The 26,033-nt window shown below is 43.0% G+C and overlaps 1 protein-coding gene across 2 annotated transcripts in view; it reads right to left on the bottom strand.

Moving 5' to 3' along the window:
* Positions 1-26,033, bottom strand: part of robo1 (roundabout, axon guidance receptor, homolog 1 (Drosophila)) — a 664,161-nt gene that overhangs the window by 48,659 nt on the left and 589,469 nt on the right. For both annotated transcript variants that reach the window (XM_082966738.1, XM_082966739.1), the window contains one exon: positions 25,315-25,357. In XM_082966738.1, the coding sequence (XP_082822864.1) occupies positions 25,315-25,357 (43 nt within the window). The remainder of the gene's footprint in view (positions 1-25,314; positions 25,358-26,033) is intronic.

The following is a 26,033-nucleotide window of genomic DNA, read 5'->3' as shown; positions in this document are numbered from 1 at the left end:
TGTAGACAACACTCCCTCTCAAAGTAGACATGTGGACAAAATCCCACTCATTGGAGACATGGAGACAGCACTCCCTCTCATAGTAGACATGTAGACAACACTCCCTCTCATAGGAGACATGTAGACACCACTCCCTCTCATAGTAGACATGTAGACAACACTCCCTCTCATAGTAGACATGTAGACAACACTCCCTCTCATAGTAGACATGTAGACAACACTCCATCTCAAAGTAGACATGTAGACAACACTCCCTGCCATAGTAGACATGTAGACAACACTTCCTCTCAAAAGAGAAATGTAGACAACACTCCCTCTCATAGGAGACATGATAGTAGACATGTAGACAACACTCCCTCTCATAGGATACATGGAGACAGCACTCCCTCTCATAGTAGACAACACTCCCTCTCATAGGAGACATGTAGACAACACTCCTTCCCATAGTAGACATGTAGACAACACTCCCTCTCATAGGAGACATGTAGACAACACTTCCTCTCATAGCACGCATGTACACAACACTTCCTCTCATAGTAGACATGTAGACAACACTCCCCCTCATAGTAGTTATGTAGACAGCACTCCCTCTCATTCTGTAGTAGACATGTAGACAACACTCCCTCTCATACTGTAGTAGACATGTAGACAACACTCCCTCTCATAGTACACATGTAGACAACACTCCCTCTCATACTGTAGTAGACATGTAGACAACACTCCCTCTCATAGTAGACATGTAGACAACACTCCCTCTCATACTGTAGTAGACATGTAGACAACACTCCCTCTCATAGTAGACATGTAGACAACACTCCCTCTCATAGTAGACATGTAGACAACACTCCCTCCCATAGTAGACATGTAGACAACACTCCCTCTCATAGGAGACATGTAGACAGCACTCCCTCTCATAGTAGACATGATAGTAGACATGTAGACAACACTCCCTCTCATAGTAGACATGTAGACAACACCCCCTCTCATAGTAGACATGTAGACAACACTCCCTCTCATAGTAGACATGTAGACAACACTCCCTCTCATAGTAGACATGTAGACAACACTCCATCTCAAAGTAGACATTTAGACAACACTCCCTCTCATAGTAGACATGTAGACAACACTCCCTGCCATAGTAGACATGTAGACAACACTTCCTCTCAAAAGAGAAATGTAGACAACACTCCCTCTCATAGGACACATGATAGTAGACATGTAGACAACACTCCCTCTCATAGTAGACATGTAGACAACACTCCATCTCATAGTAGACATGATAGTAGACATGTAGACAACACTCCCTCTCATAGTAGACATGTAGACAACACTCTCTGTCATAGTAGACATGTAGACAACACTCCCTCTCATAGGAGACATGTAGACAACACTCCCTCTCATAGTAGACATGTAGACAACACTCCCTCTCATAGGAGACATGTAGACAACACTCCCTCTCATAGTAGACATGTAGACAACACCCCCTCTCATAGTAGACATGTGGACAACACTCCCTCTCATAGGAGACATGTAGACAACACCCCCTCTCATAGGAGACATGTAGACAACACTCCCTCTCATAGGAGACATGTAGACAACAATCCCTCTCATAGTAGAAATGTAGACAACACTCCCTCTCAAAGTAGACATGTGGACAAAATCCCACTCATTGGAGACATGGAGACAGCACTCCCTCTCATAGTAGACATGTAGACAACACTCCATCTCAAACTGGACATGGAGACAACACTCCCTCTCATAGCACGCATGTACACAACACTTCCTCTCATAGGAGAAATGTAGACAACACTCCCTATAGTAGTAGACAGGTAAACAACACTCACTCTCATTATATACAGGTACACAACACTCCCTCTCACAGTAGACATGTAGACAACACTCCTCTCATACATAGTAGACAACACTCCCTCTCATAGGAGACATGCGGACAACATTCCCTCTCATGTTAGGCATGATAGTAGACATGTAGACAACACTCCCTCTCATAGTAGACATTTAGACAACACTCCCTCTAATTGTAGACATGATAAAAGACATGTAGACAACACTCCCTCTACTAGTAGACATGAAGACAACACTCCCTCTCATAGGAGACATGGAGACAGCAATCCCTCTCATAGTAGACATGTGGACAACACTCCCTCTCATAGTAAACATGTAGACAACACCCCCTCTCATAGTAGACATGTAGACAACACTCCCTCTCATACTGTAGTAGACATGTAGACAACACTCCCTCTCATACATTTGCATTTTACATTTGAGTCATTTAGCAGACGCTCTTATCCAGAGCGACTTACAGTAGTGAATGCATACATTTCATTTTTTTCATTTCATAAATTTTTTTCGTACTTGGCCCCCCGTGGGAATCGAACCCACAACCCTGGCGTTGCAAACACCATGCTCTACCAACTGAGCTACGGGGAACACTCCCTGCCATAGTAGACATGTAGACAACACTTCCTCTCAAAAGAGAAATGTAGACAACACTCCCTCTCATAAGACACATGATAGTAGACATGTAGACAACACTCCCTCTCATAGGATACATGGAGACAGCACTCCCTCTCATAGTAGACAACACTCCCTCTCATAGGAGACATGGAGACAGCACTCCCTCTCATAGTAGACATGTAGACAACACTCCCTCTCATAGTAGACATGTAGACAACACTCCCTCTCATAGTAGACATGTAGACAACACTCCATCTCATAGTAGACATGATAGTAGACATGTAGACAACACTCCCTCTCATAGTAGACATGTAGACAACACTCCATCTCATAGTAGACATGATAGTAGACATGTAGACAACACTCCCTCTCATAGTAGACATGTAGACAACACTCTCTGTCATAGTAGACATGTAGACAACACTCCCTCTCATAGGAGACATGTAGACAACACTCCCTCTCATAGTAGACATGTAGACAACACTCCCTCTCATAGGAGACATGTAGACAACACTCCCTCTCATAGTAGACATGTAGACAACACCCCCTCTCATAGTAGACATGTGGACAACACTCCCTCTCATATGAGACATGTAGACAACACCCCCTCTCATAGGAGACATGTAGACAACACTCCCTCTCATAGGAGACATGTAGACAACACTCCCTCTCATAGTAGACATGTAGACAACACTCCCTCTCAAAGTAGACATGTGGACAAAATCCCACTCATTGGAGACATGGAGACAGCACTCCCTCTCATAGTAGACATGTAGACAACACTCCATCTCAAACTGGACATGGAGACAACACTCCCTCTCATAGCACGCATGTACACAACACTTCCTCTCATAGGAGAAATGTAGACAACACTCCCTATAGTAGTAGACAGGTAAACAACACTAACTCTTATTATATACAGGTACACAACACTCCCTCTCACAGTAGACATGTAGACAACACTCCTCTCATACATAGTAGACAACACTCCCTCTCATAGGAGACATGCGGACAACATTCCCTCTCATGTTAGGCATGATAGTAGACATGTAGACAACACTCCCTCTCATAGTAGACATTTAGACAACACTCCCTCTAATTGTAGACATGATAAAAGACATGTAGACAACACTCCCTCTACTAGTAGACATGAAGACAACACTCCCTCTCATAGGAGACATGGAGACAGCAATCCCTCTCATAGTAGACATGTGGACAACACTCCCTCTCATAGTAAACATGTAGACAACACCCCCTCTCATAGTAGACATGTAGACAACACTCCCTCTCATACTGTAGTAGACATGTAGACAACACTCCCTCTCATACATTTGCATTTTACATTTGAGTCATTTAGCAGACGCTCTTATCCAGAGCGACTTACAGTAGTGAATGCATACATTTCATTTTTTTCATTTCATAAATTTTTTTCGTACTTGGCCCCCCGTGGGAATCGAACCCACAACCCTGGCGTTGCAAACACCATGCTCTACCAACTGAGCTACGGGGAACACTCCCTGCCATAGTAGACATGTAGACAACACTTCCTCTCAAAAGAGAAATGTAGACAACACTCCCTCTCATAAGACACATGATAGTAGACATGTAGACAACACTCCCTCTCATAGGATACATGGAGACAGCACTCCCTCTCATAGTAGACAACACTCCCTCTCATAGGAGACATGGAGACAGCACTCCCTCTCATAGTAGACATGTAGACAACACTCCCTCTCATAGTAGACATGTAGACAACACTCCCTCTCATAGTAGACATGTAGACAACACTCCATCTCATAGTAGACATGATAGTAGACATGTAGACAACACTCCCTCTCATAGTAGACATGTAGACAACACTCCATCTCATAGTAGACATGATAGTAGACATGTAGACAACACTCCCTCTCATAGTAGACATGTAGACAACACTCTCTGTCATAGTAGACATGTAGACAACACTCCCTCTCATAGGAGACATGTAGACAACACTCCCTCTCATAGTAGACATGTAGACAACACTCCCTCTCATAGGAGACATGTAGACAACACTCCCTCTCATAGTAGACATGTAGACAACACCCCCTCTCATAGTAGACATGTGGACAACACTCCCTCTCATATGAGACATGTAGACAACACCCCCTCTCATAGGAGACATGTAGACAACACTCCCTCTCATAGGAGACATGTAGACAACACTCCCTCTCATAGTAGACATGTAGACAACACTCCCTCTCAAAGTAGACATGTGGACAAAATCCCACTCATTGGAGACATGGAGACAGCACTCCCTCTCATAGTAGACATGTAGACAACACTCCATCTCAAACTGGACATGGAGACAACACTCCCTCTCATAGCACGCATGTACACAACACTTCCTCTCATAGGAGAAATGTAGACAACACTCCCTATAGTAGTAGACAGGTAAACAACACTAACTCTCATTATATACAGGTACACAACACTCCCTCTCACAGTAGACATGTAGACAACACTCCTCTCATACATAGTAGACAACACTCCCTCTCATAGGAGACATGCGGACAACATTCCCTCTCATGTTAGGCATGATAGTAGACATGTAGACAACACTCCCTCTCATAGTAGACATTTAGACAACACTCCCTCTAATTGTAGACATGATAAAAGACATGTAGACAACACTCCCTCTACTAGTAGACATGAAGACAACACTCCCTCTCATAGGAGACATGGAGACAGCAATCCCTCTCATAGTAGACATGTGGACAACACTCCCTCTCATAGTAAACATGTAGACAACACCCCCTCTCATAGTAGACATGTAGACAACACTCCCTCTCATACTGTAGTAGACATGTAGACAACACTCCCTCTCATACATTTGCATTTTACATTTGAGTCATTTAGCAGACGCTCTTATCCAGAGCGACTTACAGTAGTGAATGCATACATTTCATTTTTTTCATTTCATAAATTTTTTTCGTACTTGGCCCCCCGTGGGAATCGAACCCACAACCCTGGCGTTGCAAACACCATGCTCTACCAACTGAGCTACGGGGAACACTCCCTGCCATAGTAGACATGTAGACAACACTTCCTCTCAAAAGAGAAATGTAGACAACACTCCCTCTCATAAGACACATGATAGTAGACATGTAGACAACACTCCCTCTCATAGGATACATGGAGACAGCACTCCCTCTCATAGTAGACAACACTCCCTCTCATAGGAGACATGTAGACAACACTCCTTCCCATAGTAGACATGTAGACAACACTCCCTCTCATAGGAGACATGTAGACAACACTTCCTCTCATAGCACGCATGTACACAACACTTCCTCTCATAGTAGACATGTAGACAACACTCCCCCTCATAGTAGTTATGTAGACAGCACTCCCTCTCATTCTGTAGTAGACATGTAGACAACACTCCCTCTCATACTGTAGTAGACATGTAGACAACACTCCCTCTCATAGTACACATGTAGACAACACTCCCTCTCATACTGTAGTAGACATGTAGACAACACTCCCTCTCATAGTAGACATGTAGACAACACTCCCTCTCATACTGTAGTAGACATGTAGACAACACTCCCTCTCATAGTAGACATGTAGACAACACTCCCTCTCATAGTAGACATGTAGACAGCACTCCCTCCCATAGTAGACATGTAGACAACACTCCCTCTCATAGGAGACATGTAGACAGCACTCCCTCTCATAGTAGACATGATAGTAGACATGTAGACAACACTCCCTCTCATAGTAGACATGTAGACAACACCCCCTCTCATAGTAGACATGTAGACAACACTCCCTCTCATAGTAGACATGTAGACAACACTCCCTCTCATAGTAGACATGTAGACAACACTCCATCTCAAAGTACACATTTAGACAACACTCCCTCTCATAGTAGACATGTAGACAACACTCCCTGCCATAGTAGACATGTAGACAACACTTCCTCTCAAAAGAGAAATGTAGACAACACTCCCTCTCATAGGACACATGATAGTAGACATGTAGACAACACTCCCTCTCATAGGATACATGGAGACAGCACTCCCTCTCATAGTAGACAACACTCCCTCTCATAGGAGACATGGAGACAGCACTCCCTCTCATAGTAGACATGTAGACAACACTCCCTCTCATAGTAGACATGTAGACAACACTCCCTCTCATAGTAGACGTAGACAACACTCCATCTCATAGTAGACATGATAGTAGACATGTAGACAACACTCCCTCTCATAGTAGACATGTAGACAACACTCCATCTCATAGTAGACATGATAGTAGACATGTAGACAACACTCCCTCTCATAGTAGACATGTAGACAACACTCTCTGTCATAGTAGACATGTAGACAACACTCCCTCTCATAGGAGACATGTAGACAACACTCCCTCTCATAGTAGACATGTAGACAACACTCCCTCTCATAGGAGACATGTAGACAACACTCCCTCTCATAGTAGACATGTAGACAACACCCCCTCTCATAGTAGACATGTGGACAACACTCCCTCTCATAGGAGACATGTAGACAACACCCCCTCTCATAGGAGACATGTAGACAACACTCCCTCTCATAGGAGACATGTAGACAACAATCCCTCTCATAGTAGACATGTAGACAACACTCCCTCTCAAAGTAGACATGTGGACAAAATCCCACTCATTGGAGACATGGAGACAGCACTCCCTCTCATAGTAGACATGTAGACAACACTCCATCTCAAACTGGACATGGAGACAACACTCCCTCTCATAGCACGCATGTACACAACACTTCCTCTCATAGGAGAAATGTAGACAACACACCCTATAGTAGTAGACAGGTAAACAACACTCACTCTCATTATATACAGGTACACAACACTCCCTCTCACAGTAGACATGTAGACAACACTCCTCTCATACATAGTAGACATGTAGACAACACTCCCTCTCATAGGAGACATGCGGACAACATTCCCTCTCATGTTAGGCATGATAGTAGACATGTAGACAACACTCCCTCTCATAGGAGACATGTAGACAACACTCCCTCTCATAGTAGACATGTAGACAACACTCCCTCTCATAGGAGACATGTAGACAACACTCCCTCTCATAGTAGACATGTAGACAACACCCCCTCTCATAGTAGACATGTGGACAACACTCCCTCTCATAGGAGACATGTAGACAACACCCCCTCTCATAGGAGACATGTAGACAACACTCCCTCTCATAGGAGACATGTAGACAACACTCCCTCTCATAGTAGACATGTAGACAACACTCCCTCTCAAAGTAGACATGTGGACAAAATCCCACTCATTGGAGACATGGAGACAGCACTCCCTCTCATAGTAGACATGTAGACAACACTCCATCTCAAACTGGACATGGAGACAACACTCCCTCTCATAGCACGCATGTACACAACACTTCCTCTCATAGGAGAAATGTAGACAACACTCCCTATAGTAGTAGACAGGTAAACAACACTAACTCTCATTATATACAGGTACACAACACTCCCTCTCACAGTAGACATGTAGACAACACTCCTCTCATACATAGTAGACAACACTCCCTCTCATAGGAGACATGCGGACAACATTCCCTCTCATGTTAGGCATGATAGTAGACATGTAGACAACACTCCCTCTCATAGTAGACATTTAGACAACACTCCCTCTAATTGTAGACATGATAAAAGACATGTAGACAACACTCCCTCTACTAGTAGACATGAAGACAACACTCCCTCTCATAGGAGACATGGAGACAGCAATCCCTCTCATAGTAGACATGTGGACAACACTCCCTCTCATAGTAAACATGTAGACAACACCCCCTCTCATAGTAGACATGTAGACAACACTCCCTCTCATACTGTAGTAGACATGTAGACAACACTCCCTCTCATACATTTGCATTTTACATTTGAGTCATTTAGCAGACGCTCTTATCCAGAGCGACTTACAGTAGTGAATGCATACATTTCATTTTTTTCATTTCATAAATTTTTTTCGTACTTGGCCCCCCGTGGGAATCGAACCCACAACCCTGGCGTTGCAAACACCATGCTCTACCAACTGAGCTACGGGGAACACTCCCTGCCATAGTAGACATGTAGACAACACTTCCTCTCAAAAGAGAAATGTAGACAACACTCCCTCTCATAAGACACATGATAGTAGACATGTAGACAACACTCCCTCTCATAGGATACATGGAGACAGCACTCCCTCTCATAGTAGACAACACTCCCTTTCATAGGAGACATGGAGACAGCACTCCCTCTCATAGTAGACATGTAGACAACACTCCCTCTCATAGTAGACATGTAGACAACACTCCCTCTCATAGTAGACATGTAGACAACACTCCATCTCATAGTAGACATGATAGTAGACATGTAGACAACACTCCCTCTCATAGTAGACATGTAGACAACACTCCATCTCATAGTAGACATGATAGTAGACATGTAGACAACACTCCCTCTCATAGTAGACATGTAGACAACACTCTCTGTCATAGTAGACATGTAGACAACACTCCCTCTCATAGGAGACATGTAGACAACACTCCCTCTCATAGTAGACATGTAGACAACACTCCCTCTCATAGGAGACATGTAGACAACACTCCCTCTCATAGTAGACATGTAGACAACACCCCCTCTCATAGTAGACATGTGGACAACACTCCCTCTCATAGGAGACATGTAGACAACACCCCCTCTCATAGGAGACATGTAGACAACACTCCCTCTCATAGGAGACATGTAGACAACACTCCCTCTCATAGTAGACATGTAGATAACACTCCCTCTCAAAGTAGACATGTGGACAAAATCCCACTCATTGGAGACATGGAGACAGCACTCCCTCTCATAGTAGACATGTAGACAACACTCCATCTCAAACTGGACATGGAGACAACACTCCCTCTCATAGCACGCATGTACACAACACTTCCTCTCATAGGAGAAATGTAGACAACACTCCCTATAGTAGTAGACAGGTAAACAACACTAACTCTCATTATATACAGGTACACAACACTCCCTCTCACAGTAGACATGTAGACAACACTCCTCTCATACATAGTAGACAACACTCCCTCTCATAGGAGACATGCGGACAACATTCCCTCTCATGTTAGGCATGATAGTAGACATGTAGACAACACTCCCTCTCATAGTAGACATTTAGACAACACTCCCTCTAATTGTAGACATGATAAAAGACATGTAGACAACACTCCCTCTACTAGTAGACATGAAGACAACACTCCCTCTCATAGGAGACATGGAGACAGCAATCCCTCTCATAGTAGACATGTGGACAACACTCCCTCTCATAGTAAACATGTAGACAACACCCCCTCTCATACTGTAGTAGACATGTAGACAACACTCCCTCTCATAGTAGACATGTAGACAACACTCCCTCTCATACTGTAGTAGACATGTAGACAACACCCCCTCTCATAGTAGACATGTGGACAACACTCCCTCTCATAGTAGACATGTAGACAACACTCCCTCTCATAGTAGACATGTAGACAACACTCCCTCTCACAGTAGACATGTAGACAACACTCCCTCCCATAGTAGACATGTAGAAAACACTCCCTCTCATAGGAGACATGATAGTAGACATGTAGACAACACTCCATCTCATAGTAGACATGATAGTAGACATGTAGACAACACTCCATCTCATAGTAGACATGTAGACAACACTCCATCTCATAGTAGACATGATAGTAGACATGTAGACAACACTCCATCTCATAGTAGACATGTAGACAACACTCCATCTCATAGTAGACATGATAGTAGACATGTAGACAACACTCCCTCTCATAGTAGACATGTAGACAACACTCCATCTCATAGTAGACATGATAGTAGACATGTAGACAACACTCCCTCTCATAGTAGACATGTAGACAACACTCTCTGTCATAGTAGACATGATAGTAGACATGTAGACAACACTCCCTCTCATAGTAGACATGTAGATAACACTCCTTCTCATAGTAGACATGTGGACAACACTCCCTCTCATAGGAGACATGTAGACAACACTCCCTCTCATAGTAGACATGTAGACAACACTCCCTCTCATAGGAGACGTAGACAACACTCCCTCTCATAGGAGACATGTAGACAACACTTCCTCTCATAGCACGCATGTACACAACACTTCCTCTCATAGTAGACATGTAGACAGCACTCCCTCTCATTCTGTAGTAGACATGTACATAACACTCCCTCTCATACTGTAGTAGACATGTAGACAACACTCCCTCTCATAGTAGACATGTAGACAACACTCCCTCTCATAGTAGACATGTAGACAACACTCCCTCCCATAGTAGACATGAAGACAACACTCCCTCTCATAGGAGACATGTAGACAGCACTCCCTCTCATAGTAGACATGATAGTAGACATGTAGACAACACTCCCTCTCATAGTAGACATGTAGACAACACCCCCTCTCATAGTAGACATGTAGACAACACTCCCTCTCATAGGAGACGTAGACAACACTCCCTCTCATAGGAGACATGTAGACAACACTTCCTCTCATAGCACGCATGTACACAACACTTCCTCTCATAGTAGACATGTAGACAGCACTCCCTCTCATTCTGTAGTAGACATGTACATAACACTCCCTCTCATACTGTAGTAGACATGTAGACAACACTCCCTCTCATAGTAGACATGTAGACAACACTCCCTCTCATAGTAGACATGTAGACAACACTCCCTCCCATAGTAGACATGAAGACAACACTCCCTCTCATAGGAGACATGTAGACAGCACTCCCTCTCATAGTAGACATGATAGTAGACATGTAGACAACACTCCCTCTCATAGTAGACATGTAGACAACACCCCCTCTCATAGTAGACATGTAGACAACACTCCCTCTCATAGGAGACATGATAGTAGACATGTAGACAACACTCCATCTCATAGTAGACATGTAGACAACACTCCCTCTCATAGTAGACATGATAGTAGACATGTAGACAACACTCCATCTCATAGTAGACATGATAGTAGAAATGTAGACAACACTCCATCTCATAGTAGACATGTAGACAACACTCCATCTCATAGTAGACATGATAGTAGACATGTAGACAACACTCCATCTCATAGTAGACATGTAGACAACACTCCATCTCATAGTAGACATGATAGTAGACATGTAGACAACACTCCCTCTCATAGTAGACATGTAGACAACACTCCATCTCATAGTAGACATGATAGTAGACATGTAGACAACACTCCCTCTCATAGTAGACATGTAGACAACACTCCATCTCATAGTAGACATGATAGTAGACATGTAGACAACACTCCCTCTCATAGGAGACATGCGGACAACATTCCCTCTCATGTTAGGCATGATAGTAGACATGTAGACAACACTCCCTCTCATAGTAGACATTTAGACAACACTCCCTCTAATTGTAGACATGATAAAAGACATGTAGACAACACTCCCTCTACTAGTAGACATGAAGACAACACTCCCTCTCATAGGAGACATGGAGACAGCAATCCCTCTCATAGTAAACATGTAGACAACACCCCCTCTCATAGTAGACATGTAGACAACACTCCCTCTCATACTGTAGTAGACATGTAGACAACACTCCCTCTCATACTGTAGTAGACATGTAGACAACACTCCCTCTCATAGTAGACATGTAGACAACACTCCCTCTCATACTGTAGTAGACATGTAGACAACACCCCCTCTCATAGTAGACATGTGGACAACACTCCCTCTCATAGTAGACATGTAGACAACACTCCCTCTCATAGTAGACATGTAGACAACACTCCCTCCCATAGTAGACATGTAGACAACACTCCCTCTCATAGGAGACATGATAGTAGACATGTAGACAACACTCCATCTCATAGTAGACATGATAGTAGACATGTAGACAACACTCCATCTCATAGTAGACATGTAGACAACACTCCATCTCATAGTAGACATGATAGTAGACATGTAGACAACACTCCATCTCATAGTAGACATGTAGACAACACTCCATCTCATAGTAGACATGATAGTAGACATGTAGACAACACTCCCTCTCATAGTAGACATGTAGACAACACTCCATCTCATAGTAGACATGATAGTAGACATGTAGACAACACTCCCTGTCATAGTAGACATGTAGACAACACTCTCTGTCATAGTAGACATGATAGTAGACATGTAGACAACACTCCCTCTCATAGTAGACATGTAGATAACACTCCTTCTCATAGTAGACATGTGGACAACACTCCCTCTCATAGGAGACATGTAGACACCACTCCCTCTCATAGGAGACGTAGACAACACTCCCTCTCATAGGAGACATGTAGACAACACTTCCTCTCATAGCACGCATGTACACAACACTTCCTCTCATAGTAGACATGTAGACAGCACTCCCTCTCATTCTGTAGTAGACATGTACATAACACTCCCTCTCATACTGTAGTAGACATGTAGACAACACTCCCTCTCATAGTGGACATGTAGACAACACTCCCTCTCATAGTAGACATGTAGACAACACTCCCTCCCATAGTAGACATGAAGACAACACTCCCTCTCATAGGAGACATGTAGACAGCACTCCCTCTCATAGTAGACATGATAGTAGACATGTAGACAACACTCCATCTCATAGTAGACATGATAGTAGACATGTAGACAACACTCCATCTCATAGTAGACATGTAGACAACACTCCATCTCATAGTAGACATGATAGTAGACATGTAGACAACACTCCCTCTCATAGTAGACATGTAGACAACACTCCATCTCATAGTAGACATGATAGTAGACATGTAGACAACACTCCCTCTCATAGTAGACATGTAGACAACACTCTCTGTCATAGTAGACATGATAGTAGACATGTAGACAACACTCCCTCTCATAGTAGACATGTAGATAACACTCCTTCTCATAGTAGACATGTGGACAACACTCCCTCTCATAGTAGACATTTAGACAACACTCCCTCTAATTGTAGACATGATAAAAGACATGTAGACAACACTCCCTCTACTAGTAGACATGAAGACAACACTCCCTCTCATAGGAGACATGGAGACAGCAATCCCTCTCATAGTAAACATGTAGACAACACCCCCTCTCATAGTAGACATGTAGACAACACTCCCTCTCATACTGTAGTAGACATGTAGACAACACTCCCTCTCATACTGTAGTAGACATGTAGACAACACTCCCTCTCATAGTAGACATGTAGACAACACTCCCTCTCATACTGTAGTAGACATGTAGACAACACCCCCTCTCATAGTAGACATGTGGACAACACTCCCTCTCATAGTAGACATGTAGACAACACTCCCTCTCATAGTAGACATGTAGACAACACTCCCTCTCACAGTAGACATGTAGACAACACTCCCTCCCATAGTAGACATGTAGACAACACTCCCTCTCATAGGAGACATGATAGTAGACATGTAGACAACACTCCATCTCATAGTAGACATGATAGTAGACATGTAGAAAACACTGCATCTCATAGTAGACATGTAGACAACACTCCATCTCATAGTAGACATGATAGTAGACATGTAGACAACACTCCATCTCATAGTAGACATGTAGACAACACTCCATCTCATAGTAGACATGATAGTAGACATGTAGACAACACTCCCTCTCATAGTAGACATGTAGACAACACTCCATCTCATAGTAGACATGATAGTAGACATGTAGACAACACTCCCTCTCATAGTAGACATGTAGACAACACTCTCTGTCATAGTAGACATGATAGTAGACATGTAGACAACACTCCCTCTCATAGTAGACATGTAGATAACACTCCTTCTCATAGTAGACATGTGGACAACACTCCCTCTCATAGGAGACATGTAGACAACACTCCCTCTCATAGTAGACATGTAGACAACACTCCCTCTCATAGGAGACGTAGACAACACTCCCTCTCATAGGAGACATGTAGACAACACTTCCTCTCATAGCACGCATGTACACAACACTTCCTCTCATAGTAGACATGTAGACAGCACTCCCTCTCATTCTGTAGTAGACATGTACATAACACTCCCTCTCATACTGTAGTAGACATGTAGACAACACTCCCTCTCATAGTAGACATGTAGACAACACTCCCTCTCATAGTAGACATGTAGACAACACTCCCTCCCATAGTAGACATGAAGACAACACTCCCTCTCATAGGAGACATGTAGACAGCACTCCCTCTCATAGTAGACATGATAGTAGACATGTAGACAACACTCCCTCTCATAGTAGACATGTAGACAACACCCCCTCTCATAGTAGACATGTAGACAACACTCCCTCTCATAGGAGACGTAGACAACACTCCCTCTCATAGGAGACATGTAGACAACACTTCCTCTCATAGCACGCATGTACACAACACTTCCTCTCATAGTAGACATGTAGACAGCACTCCCTCTCATTCTGTAGTAGACATGTACATAACACTCCCTCTCATACTGTAGTAGACATGTAGACAACACTCCCTCTCATAGTAGACATGTAGACAACACTCCCTCTCATAGTAGACATGTAGACAACACTCCCTCCCATAGTAGACATGAAGACAACACTCCCTCTCATAGGAGACATGTAGACAGCACTCCCTCTCATAGTAGACATGATAGTAGACATGTAGACAACACTCCCTCTCATAGTAGACATGTAGACAACACCCCCTCTCATAGTAGACATGTAGACAACACTCCCTCTCATAGGAGACATGATAGTAGACATGTAGACAACACTCCATCTCATAGTAGACATGTAGACAACACTCCCTCTCATAGTAGACATGATAGTAGACATGTAGACAACACTCCATCTCATAGTAGACATGATAGTAGAAATGTAGACAACACTCCATCTCATAGTAGACATGTAGACAACACTCCATCTCATAGTAGACATGATAGTAGACATGTAGACAACACTCCATCTCATAGTAGACATGTAGACAACACTCCATCTCATAGTAGACATGATAGTAGACATGTAGACAACACTCCCTCTCATAGTAGACATGTAGACAACACTCCATCTCATAGTAGACATGATAGTAGACATGTAGACAACACTCCCTCTCATAGTAGACATGTAGACAACACTCCATCTCATAGTAGACATGATAGTAGACATGTAGACAACACTCCCTCTCATAGGAGACATGCGGACAACATTCCCTCTCATGTTAGGCATGATAGTAGACATGTAGACAACACTCCCTCTCATAGTAGACATTTAGACAACACTCCCTCTAATTGTAGACATGATAAAAGACATGTAGACAACACTCCCTCTACTAGTAGACATGAAGACAACACTCCCTCTCATAGGAGACATGGAGACAGCAATCCCTCTCATAGTAAACATGTAGACAACACCCCCTCTCATAGTAGACATGTAGACAACACTCCCTCTCATACTGTAGTAGACATGTAGACAACACTCCCTCTCATACTGTAGTAGACATGTAGACAACACTCCCTCTCATAGTAGACATGTAGACAACACTCCCTCTCATACTGTAGTAGACATGTAGACAACACCCCCTCTCATAGTAGACATGTGGACAACACTCCCTCTCATAGTAGACATGTAGACAACACTCCCTCTCATAGTAGACATGTAGACAACACTCCCTCTCATAGTAGACATGTAGACAACACTCCCTCCCATAGTAGACATGTAGACAACACTCCCTCTCATAGGAGACATGATAGTAGACATGTAGACAACACTCCATCTCATAGTAGACATGATAGTAGACATGTAGACAACACTCCATCTCATAGTAGACATGTAGACAACACTCCATCTCATAGTAGACATGATAGTAGACATGTAGACAACACTCCATCTCATAGTAGACATGTAGACAACACTCCATCTCATAGTAGACATGATAGTAGACATGTAGACAACACTCCCTCTCATAGTAGACATGTAGACAACACTCCATCTCATAGTAGACATGATAGTAGACATGTAGACAACACTCCCTGTCATAGTAGACATGTAGACAACACTCTCTGTCATAGTAGACATGATAGTAGACATGTAGACAACACTCCCTCTCATAGTAGACATGTAGATAACACTCCTTCTCATAGTAGACATGTGGACAACACTCCCTCTCATAGGAGACATGTAGACACCACTCCCTCTCATAGGAGACGTAGACAACACTCCCTCTCATAGGAGACATGTAGACAACACTTCCTCTCATAGCACGCATGTACACAACACTTCCTCTCATAGTAGACATGTAGACAGCACTCCCTCTCATTCTGTAGTAGACATGTACATAACACTCCCTCTCATACTGTAGTAGACATGTAGACAACACTCCCTCTCATAGTGGACATGTAGACAACACTCCCTCTCATAGTAGACATGTAGACAACACTCCCTCCCATAGTAGACATGAAGACAACACTCCCTCTCATAGGAGACATGTAGACAGCACTCCCTCTCATAGTAGACATGATAGTAGACATGTAGACAACACTCCCTCTCATAGTAGACATGTAGACAACACTCCATCTCATAGTAGACATGATAGTAGACATGTAGACAACACTCCCTCTCATAGTAGACATGTAGACAACACTCCATCTCATAGTAGACATGATAGTAGACATGTAGACAACACTCCCTCTCATAGTAGACATGTAGACAACACTCCTTCTCATAGTAGACATGTAGACAACACTCCATCTCATAGTAGACATGATAGTAGACATGTAGACAACACTCCATCTCATAGTAGACATGTAGACAACACTCCATCTCATAGTAGACATGATAGTAGACATGTAGACAACACTCCCTCTCATAGTAGACATGTAGATAACACTCCTTCTCATAGTAGACATGTGGACAACACTCCCTCTCATAGGAGACATGTAGACACCACTCCCTCTCATAGGAGACGTAGACAACACTCCCTCTCATAGGAGACATGTAGACAACACTTCCTCTCATAGCACGCATGTACACAACACTTCCTCTCATAGTAGACATGTAGACAGCACTCCCTCTCATTCTGTAGTAGACATGTACATAACACTCCCTCTCATACTGTAGTAGACATGTAGACAACACTCCCTCTCATAGTAGACATTTAGACAACACTCCCTCTAATTGTAGACATGATAAAAGACATGTAGACAACACTCCCTCTACTAGTAGACATGAAGACAACACTCCCTCTCATAGGAGACATGGAGACAGCAATCCCTCTCATAGTAGACATGTGGACAACACTCCCTCTCATAGTAAACATGTAGACAACACCCCCTCTCATACTGTAGTAGACATGTAGACAACACTCCCTCTCATAGTAGACATGTAGACAACACTCCCTCTCATACTGTAGTAGACATGTAGACAACACCCCCTCTCATAGTAGACATGTGGACAACACTCCCTCTCATAGTAGACATGTAGACAACACTCCCTCTCATAGTAGACATGTAGACAACACTCCCTCTCACAGTAGACATGTAGACAACACTCCCTCCCATAGTAGACATGTAGAAAACACTCCCTCTCATAGGAGACATGATAGTAGACATGTAGACAACACTCCATCTCATAGTAGACATGATAGTAGACATGTAGACAACACTCCATCTCATAGTAGACATGTAGACAACACTCCATCTCATAGTAGACATGATAGTAGACATGTAGACAACCCTCCATCTCATAGTAGACATGTAGACAACACTCCATCTCATAGTAGACATGATAGTAGACATGTAGACAACACTCCCTCTCATAGTAGACATGTAGACAACACTCCATCTCATAGTAGACATGATAGTAGACATGTAGACAACACTCCCTCTCATAGTAGACATGTAGACAACACTCTCTGTCATAGTAGACATGATAGTAGACATGTAGACAACACTCCCTCTCATAGTAGACATGTAGATAACACTCCTTCTCATAGTAGACATGTGGACAACACTCCCTCTCATAGGAGACATGTAGACAACACTCCCTCTCATAGTAGACATGTAGACAACACTCCCTCTCATAGGAGACGTAGACAACACTCCCTCTCATAGGAGACATGTAGACAACACTTCCTCTCATAGCACGCATGTACACAACACTTCCTCTCATAGTAGACATGTAGACAGCACTCCCTCTCATTCTGTAGTAGACATGTACATAACACTCCCTCTCATACTGTAGTAGACATGTAGACAACACTCCCTCTCATAGTAGACATGTAGACAACACTCCCTCTCATAGTAGACATGTAGACAACACTCCCTCCCATAGTAGACATGAAGACAACACTCCCTCTCATAGGAGACATGTAGACAGCACTCCCTCTCATAGTAGACATGATAGTAGACATGTAGACAACACTCCCTCTCATAGTAGACATGTAGACAACACCCCCTCTCATAGTAGACATGTAGACAACACTCCCTCTCATAGGAGACGTAGACAACACTCCCTCTCATAGGAGACATGTAGACAACACTTCCTCTCATAGCACGCATGTACACAACACTTCCTCTCATAGTAGACATGTAGACAGCACTCCCTCTCATTCTGTAGTAGACATGTACATAACACTCCCTCTCATACTGTAGTAGACATGTAGACAACACTCCCTCTCATAGTAGACATGTAGACAACACTCCCTCTCATAGTAGACATGTAGACAACACTCCCTCCCATAGTAGACATGAAGACAACACTCCCTCTCATAGGAGACATGTAGACAGCACTCCCTCTCATAGTAGACATGATAGTAGACATGTAGACAACACTCCCTCTCATAGTAGACATGTAGACAACACCCCCTCTCATAGTAGACATGTAGACAACACTCCCTCTCATAGGAGACATGATAGTAGACATGTAGACAACACTCCATCTCATAGTAGACATGTAGACAACACTCCCTCTCATAGTAGACATGATAGTAGACATGTAGACAACACTCCATCTCATAGTAGACATGATAGTAGAAATGTAGACAACACTCCATCTCATAGTAGACATGTAGACAACACTCCATCTCATAGTAGACATGATAGTAGACATGTAGACAACACTCCATCTCATAGTAGACATGTAGACAACACTCCATCTCATAGTAGACATGATAGTAGACATGTAGACAACACTCCCTCTCATAGTAGACATGTAGACAACACTCCATCTCATAGTAGACATGATAGTAGACATGTAGACAACACTCCCTCTCATAGTAGACATGTAGACAACACTCTCTGTCATAGTAGACATGATAGTAGACATGTAGACAACACTCCCTCTCATAGTAGACATGTAGATAACACTCCTTCTCATAGTAGACATGTGGACAACACTCCCTCTCATAGTAGACATTTAGACAACACTCCCTCTAATTGTAGACATGATAAAAGACATGTAGACAACACTCCCTCTACTAGTAGACATGAAGACAACACTCCCTCTCATAGGAGACATGGAGACAGCAATCCCTCTCATAGTAAACATGTAGACAACACCCCCTCTCATAGTAGACATGTAGACAACACTCCCTCTCATACTGTAGTAGACATGTAGACAACACTCCCTCTCATACTGTAGTAGACATGTAGACAACACTCCCTCTCATAGTAGACATGTAGACAACACTCCCTCTCATACTGTAGTAGACATGTAGACAACACCCCCTCTCATAGTAGACATGTGGACAACACTCCCTCTCATAGTAGACATGTAGACAACACTCCCTCTCATAGTAGACATGTAGACAACACTCCCTCTCACAGTAGACATGTAGACAACACTCCCTCCCATAGTAGACATGTAGACAACACTCCCTCTCATAGGAGACATGATAGTAGACATGTAGACAACACTCCATCTCATAGTAGACATGATAGTAGACATGTAGACAACACTGCATCTCATAGTAGACATGTAGACAACACTCCATCTCATAGTAGACATGATAGTAGACATGTAGACAACACTCCATCTCATAGTAGACATGTAGACAACACTCCATCTCATAGTAGACATGATAGTAGACATGTAGACAACACTCCCTCTCATAGTAGACATGTAGACAACACTCCATCTCATAGTAGACATGATAGTAGACATGTAGACAACACTCCCTCTCATAGTAGACATGTAGACAACACTCTCTGTCATAGTAGACATGATAGTAGACATGTAGACAACACTCCCTCTCATAGTAGACATGTAGATAACACTCCTTCTCATAGTAGACATGTGGACAACACTCCCTCTCATAGGAGACATGTAGACAACACTCCCTCTCATAGTAGACATGTAGACAACACTCCCTCTCATAGGAGACGTAGACAACACTCCCTCTCATAGGAGACATGTAGACAACACTTCCTCTCATAGCACGCATGTACACAACACTTCCTCTCATAGTAGACATGTAGACAGCACTCCCTCTCATTCTGTAGTAGACATGTACATAACACTCCCTCTCATACTGTAGTAGACATGTAGACAACACTCCCTCTCATAGTAGACATGTAGACAACACTCCCTCTCATAGTAGACATGTAGACAACACTCCCTCCCATAGTAGACATGAAGACAACACTCCCTCTCATAGGAGACATGTAGACAGCACTCCCTCTCATAGTAGACATGATAGTAGACATGTAGACAACACTCCCTCTCATAGTAGACATGTAGACAACACCCCCTCTCATAGTAGACATGTAGACAACACTCCCTCTCATAGGAGACGTAGACAACACTCCCTCTCATAGGAGACATGTAGACAACACTTCCTCTCATAGCACGCATGTACACAACACTTCCTCTCATAGTAGACATGTAGACAGCACTCCCTCTCATTCTGTAGTAGACATGTACATAACACTCCCTCTCATACTGTAGTAGACATGTAGACAACACTCCCTCTCATAGTAGACATGTAGACAACACTCCCTCTCATAGTAGACATGTAGACAACACTCCCTCCCATAGTAGACATGAAGACAACACTCCCTCTCATAGGAGACATGTAGACAGCACTCCCTCTCATAGTAGACATGATAGTAGACATGTAGACAACACTCCCTCTCATAGTAGACATGTAGACAACACCCCCTCTCATAGTAGACATGTAGACAACACTCCCTCTCATAGGAGACATGATAGTAGACATGTAGACAACACTCCATCTCATAGTAGACATGTAGACAACACTCCCTCTCATAGTAGACATGATAGTAGACATGTAGACAACACTCCATCTCATAGTAGACATGATAGTAGAAATGTAGACAACACTCCATCTCATAGTAGACATGTAGACAACACTCCATCTCATAGTAGACATGATAGTAGACATGTAGACAACACTCCATCTCATAGTAGACATGTAGACAACACTCCATCTCATAGTAGACATGATAGTAGACATGTAGACAACACTCCCTCTCATAGTAGACATGTAGACAACACTCCATCTCATAGTAGACATGATAGTAGACATGTAGACAACACTCCCTCTCATAGTAGACATGTAGACAACACTCCATCTCATAGTAGACATGATAGTAGACATGTAGACAACACTCCCTCTCATAGGAGACATGCGGACAACATTCCCTCTCATGTTAGGCATGATAGTAGACATGTAGACAACACTCCCTCTCATAGTAGACATTTAGACAACACTCCCTCTAATTGTAGACATGATAAAAGACATGTAGACAACACTCCCTCTACTAGTAGACATGAAGACAACACTCCCTCTCATAGGAGACATGGAGACAGCAATCCCTCTCATAGTAAACATGTAGACAACACCCCCTCTCATAGTAGACATGTAGACAACACTCCCTCTCATACTGTAGTAGACATGTAGACAACACTCCCTCTCATACTGTAGTAGACATGTAGACAACACTCCCTCTCATAGTAGACATGTAGACAACACTCCCTCTCATACTGTAGTAGACATGTAGACAACACCCCCTCTCATAGTAGACATGTGGACAACACTCCCTCTCATAGTAGACATGTAGACAACACTCCCTCTCATAGTAGACATGTAGACAACACTCCCTCTCATAGTAGACATGTAGACAACACTCCCTCCCATAGTAGACATGTAGACAACACTCCCTCTCATAGGAGACATGATAGTAGACATGTAGACAACACTCCATCTCATAGTAGACATGATAGTAGACATGTAGACAACACTCCATCTCATAGTAGACATGTAGACAACACTCCATCTCATAGTAGACATGATAGTAGACATGTAGACAACACTCCATCTCATAGTAGACATGTAGACAACACTCCATCTCATAGTAGACATGATAGTAGACATGTAGACAACACTCCCTCTCATAGTAGACATGTAGACAACACTCCATCTCATAGTAGACATGATAGTAGACATGTAGACAACACTCCCTGTCATAGTAGACATGTAGACAACACTCTCTGTCATAGTAGACATGATAGTAGACATGTAGACAACACTCCCTCTCATAGTAGACATGTAGATAACACTCCTTCTCATAGTAGACATGTGGACAACACTCCCTCTCATAGGAGACATGTAGACACCACTCCCTCTCATAGGAGACGTAGACAACACTCCCTCTCATAGGAGACATGTAGACAACACTTCCTCTCATAGCACGCATGTACACAACACTTCCTCTCATAGTAGACATGTAGACAGCACTCCCTCTCATTCTGTAGTAGACATGTACATAACACTCCCTCTCATACTGTAGTAGACATGTAGACAACACTCCCTCTCATAGTGGACATGTAGACAACACTCCCTCTCATAGTAGACATGTAGACAACACTCCCTCCCATAGTAGACATGAAGACAACACTCCCTCTCATAGGAGACATGTAGACAGCACTCCCTCTCATAGTAGACATGATAGTAGACATGTAGACAACACTCCCTCTCATAGTAGACATGTAGACAACACTCCATCTCATAGTAGACATGATAGTAGACATGTAGACAACACTCCCTCTCATAGTAGACATGTAGACAACACTCCATCTCATAGTAGACATGATAGTAGACATGTAGACAACACTCCCTCTCATAGTAGACATGTAGACAACACTCCTTCTCATAGTAGACATGTAGACAACACTCCATCTCATAGTAGACATGATAGTAGACATGTAGACAACACTCCATCTCATAGTAGACATGTAGACAACACTCCATCTCATAGTAGACATGATAGTAGACATGTAGACAACACTCCCTCTCATAGTAGACATGTAGACAACACTCCATCTCATAGTAGACATGATAGTAGACATGTAGACAACACTCCCTCTCATAGTAGACATGTAGATAACACTCCTTCTCATAGTAGACATGTGGACAACACTCCCTCTCATAGGAGACATGTAGACACCACTCCCTCTCATAGGAGACGTAGACAACACTCCCTCTCATAGGAGACATGTAGACAACACTTCCTCTCATAGCACGCATGTACACAACACTTCCTCTCATAGTAGACATGTAGACAGCACTCCCTCTCATTCTGTAGTAGACATGTACATAACACTCCCTCTCATACTGTAGTAGACATGTAGACAACACTCCCTCTCATAGTAGACAACACTCCCTCTCATAGTAGACATGTAGACAACACTCCCTCCCATAGTAGACATGAAGACAACACTCCCTCTCATAGGAGACATGTAGACAGCACTCCCTCTCATAGTAGACATGATAGTAGACATGTAGACAACACTCCCTCTCATAGTAGACATGTAGACAACACCCCCTCTCATAGTAGACATGTAGACAACACTCCCTCTCATAGGAGACATGATAGTAGACATGTAGACAACACTCCATCTCATAGTAGACATGATAGTAGAAATGTAGACAACACTCCATCTCATAGTAGACATGTAGACAACACTCCATCTCATAGTAGACATGATAGTAGACATGTAGACAACACTCCATCTCATAGTAGACATGTAGACAACACTCCATCTCATAGTAGACATGATAGTAGACATGTAGACAACACTCCCTCTCATAGTAGACATGTAGACAACACTCCATCTCATAGTAGACATGATAGTAGACATGTAGACAACACTCCCTCTCATAGTAGACATGTAGACAACACTCCATCTCATAGTAGACATGATAGTAGACATGTAGACAACACTCCCTCTCATAGTAGACATGTAGACAACACTCCTTCTCATAGTAGACATGTGGACAACACTCCCTCTCATAGGAGACATGTAGACACCACTCCCTCTCATAGGAGACGTAGACAACACTCCCTCTCATAGGAGACATGTAGACAACACTTCCTCTCATAGCACGCATGTACACAACACTTCCTCTCATAGTAGACATGTAGACAACACTCCCCCTCATAGTAGTTATGTAGACAGCACTCCCTCTCATTCTGTAGTAGACATGTAGATAACACTCCCTCTCATACTGTAGTAGACATGTAGACAACACTCCCTCTCATACTGTAGTAGACATGTAGACAACACTCCCTCTCATAGTAGACATGTAGACAACACTCCCTCTCATAGGAGACATGTAGACAACACTCCATCTCATAGTAGACATGATAGTAGACATGTAGACAACACTCCCTCTCATTGTAGACATGTAGACAACACTCTCTGTTGTAGGAGACATGTATTTTTACCTTCCAGCACTGCTGACAGCCTCTCCCCCTCTCTGGTACGCCACTGAGAACAGAGAGACAGAGAAAGGTACAGACATGAATACCATAATCACAATCGTCACCAGAGTAACAGGCTTATCAAAACACAATAACATGGAGTGTGTTTGTCTCTCCTGTAAGCCTGTGTTTGTATGTGCAGTGTGTGATATTTTTTACAGTGTGTGTGTGTATGTGTGTGTGTTTACGCATGTATGTGTGTGTGTACTACATCCCGTGTGTAGATGGGTGGAGACGGAGTCACTGTGACAGGGTATGTGTGTAAGAGGATTAGGGCGCTGCACAGTGCTTTGGTCTCCTGGCAGGCCTGGCGTGTGTTTGAAGCTCAGCGCGCTGGAAGTTGGACTCTTTCATGGAGCTTTAAGCTGCCGGTGTGAAGGAGAGATAAACTCAAACTTTAATTACAAACTCTTCTCTGAGGAAAGGTTTAGAGCCTCTCTCTATTTGTCTCTCTCTCTCTCTCTCTCTCTCTCTCTCTCTCTCTCTCTCTCTCTCCTCTCTTGCTCTACTCTCTCTCAATGAAATTACATTTTTCAATTTAAGGGCTTTATTGGTATGGGAAACACATGTTTACATTGCCAAAGCAAGTTAAATAGATTATAAACAAAAGTGAAATAAACAATAGAAAATTAACAGTAAACATTACACTCACAAAAGTTCCAAAATAATAAAGACATTTCAAA

This window comes from Salmo salar, chromosome 20 (genome assembly GCF_965601325.2).
Source record: "Salmo salar chromosome 20, fSalSal1, whole genome shotgun sequence".
Lineage (NCBI taxonomy): Eukaryota > Metazoa > Chordata > Actinopteri > Salmoniformes > Salmonidae > Salmo > Salmo salar.
This window is presented reverse-complemented; position numbering and strand designations above follow the sequence as displayed.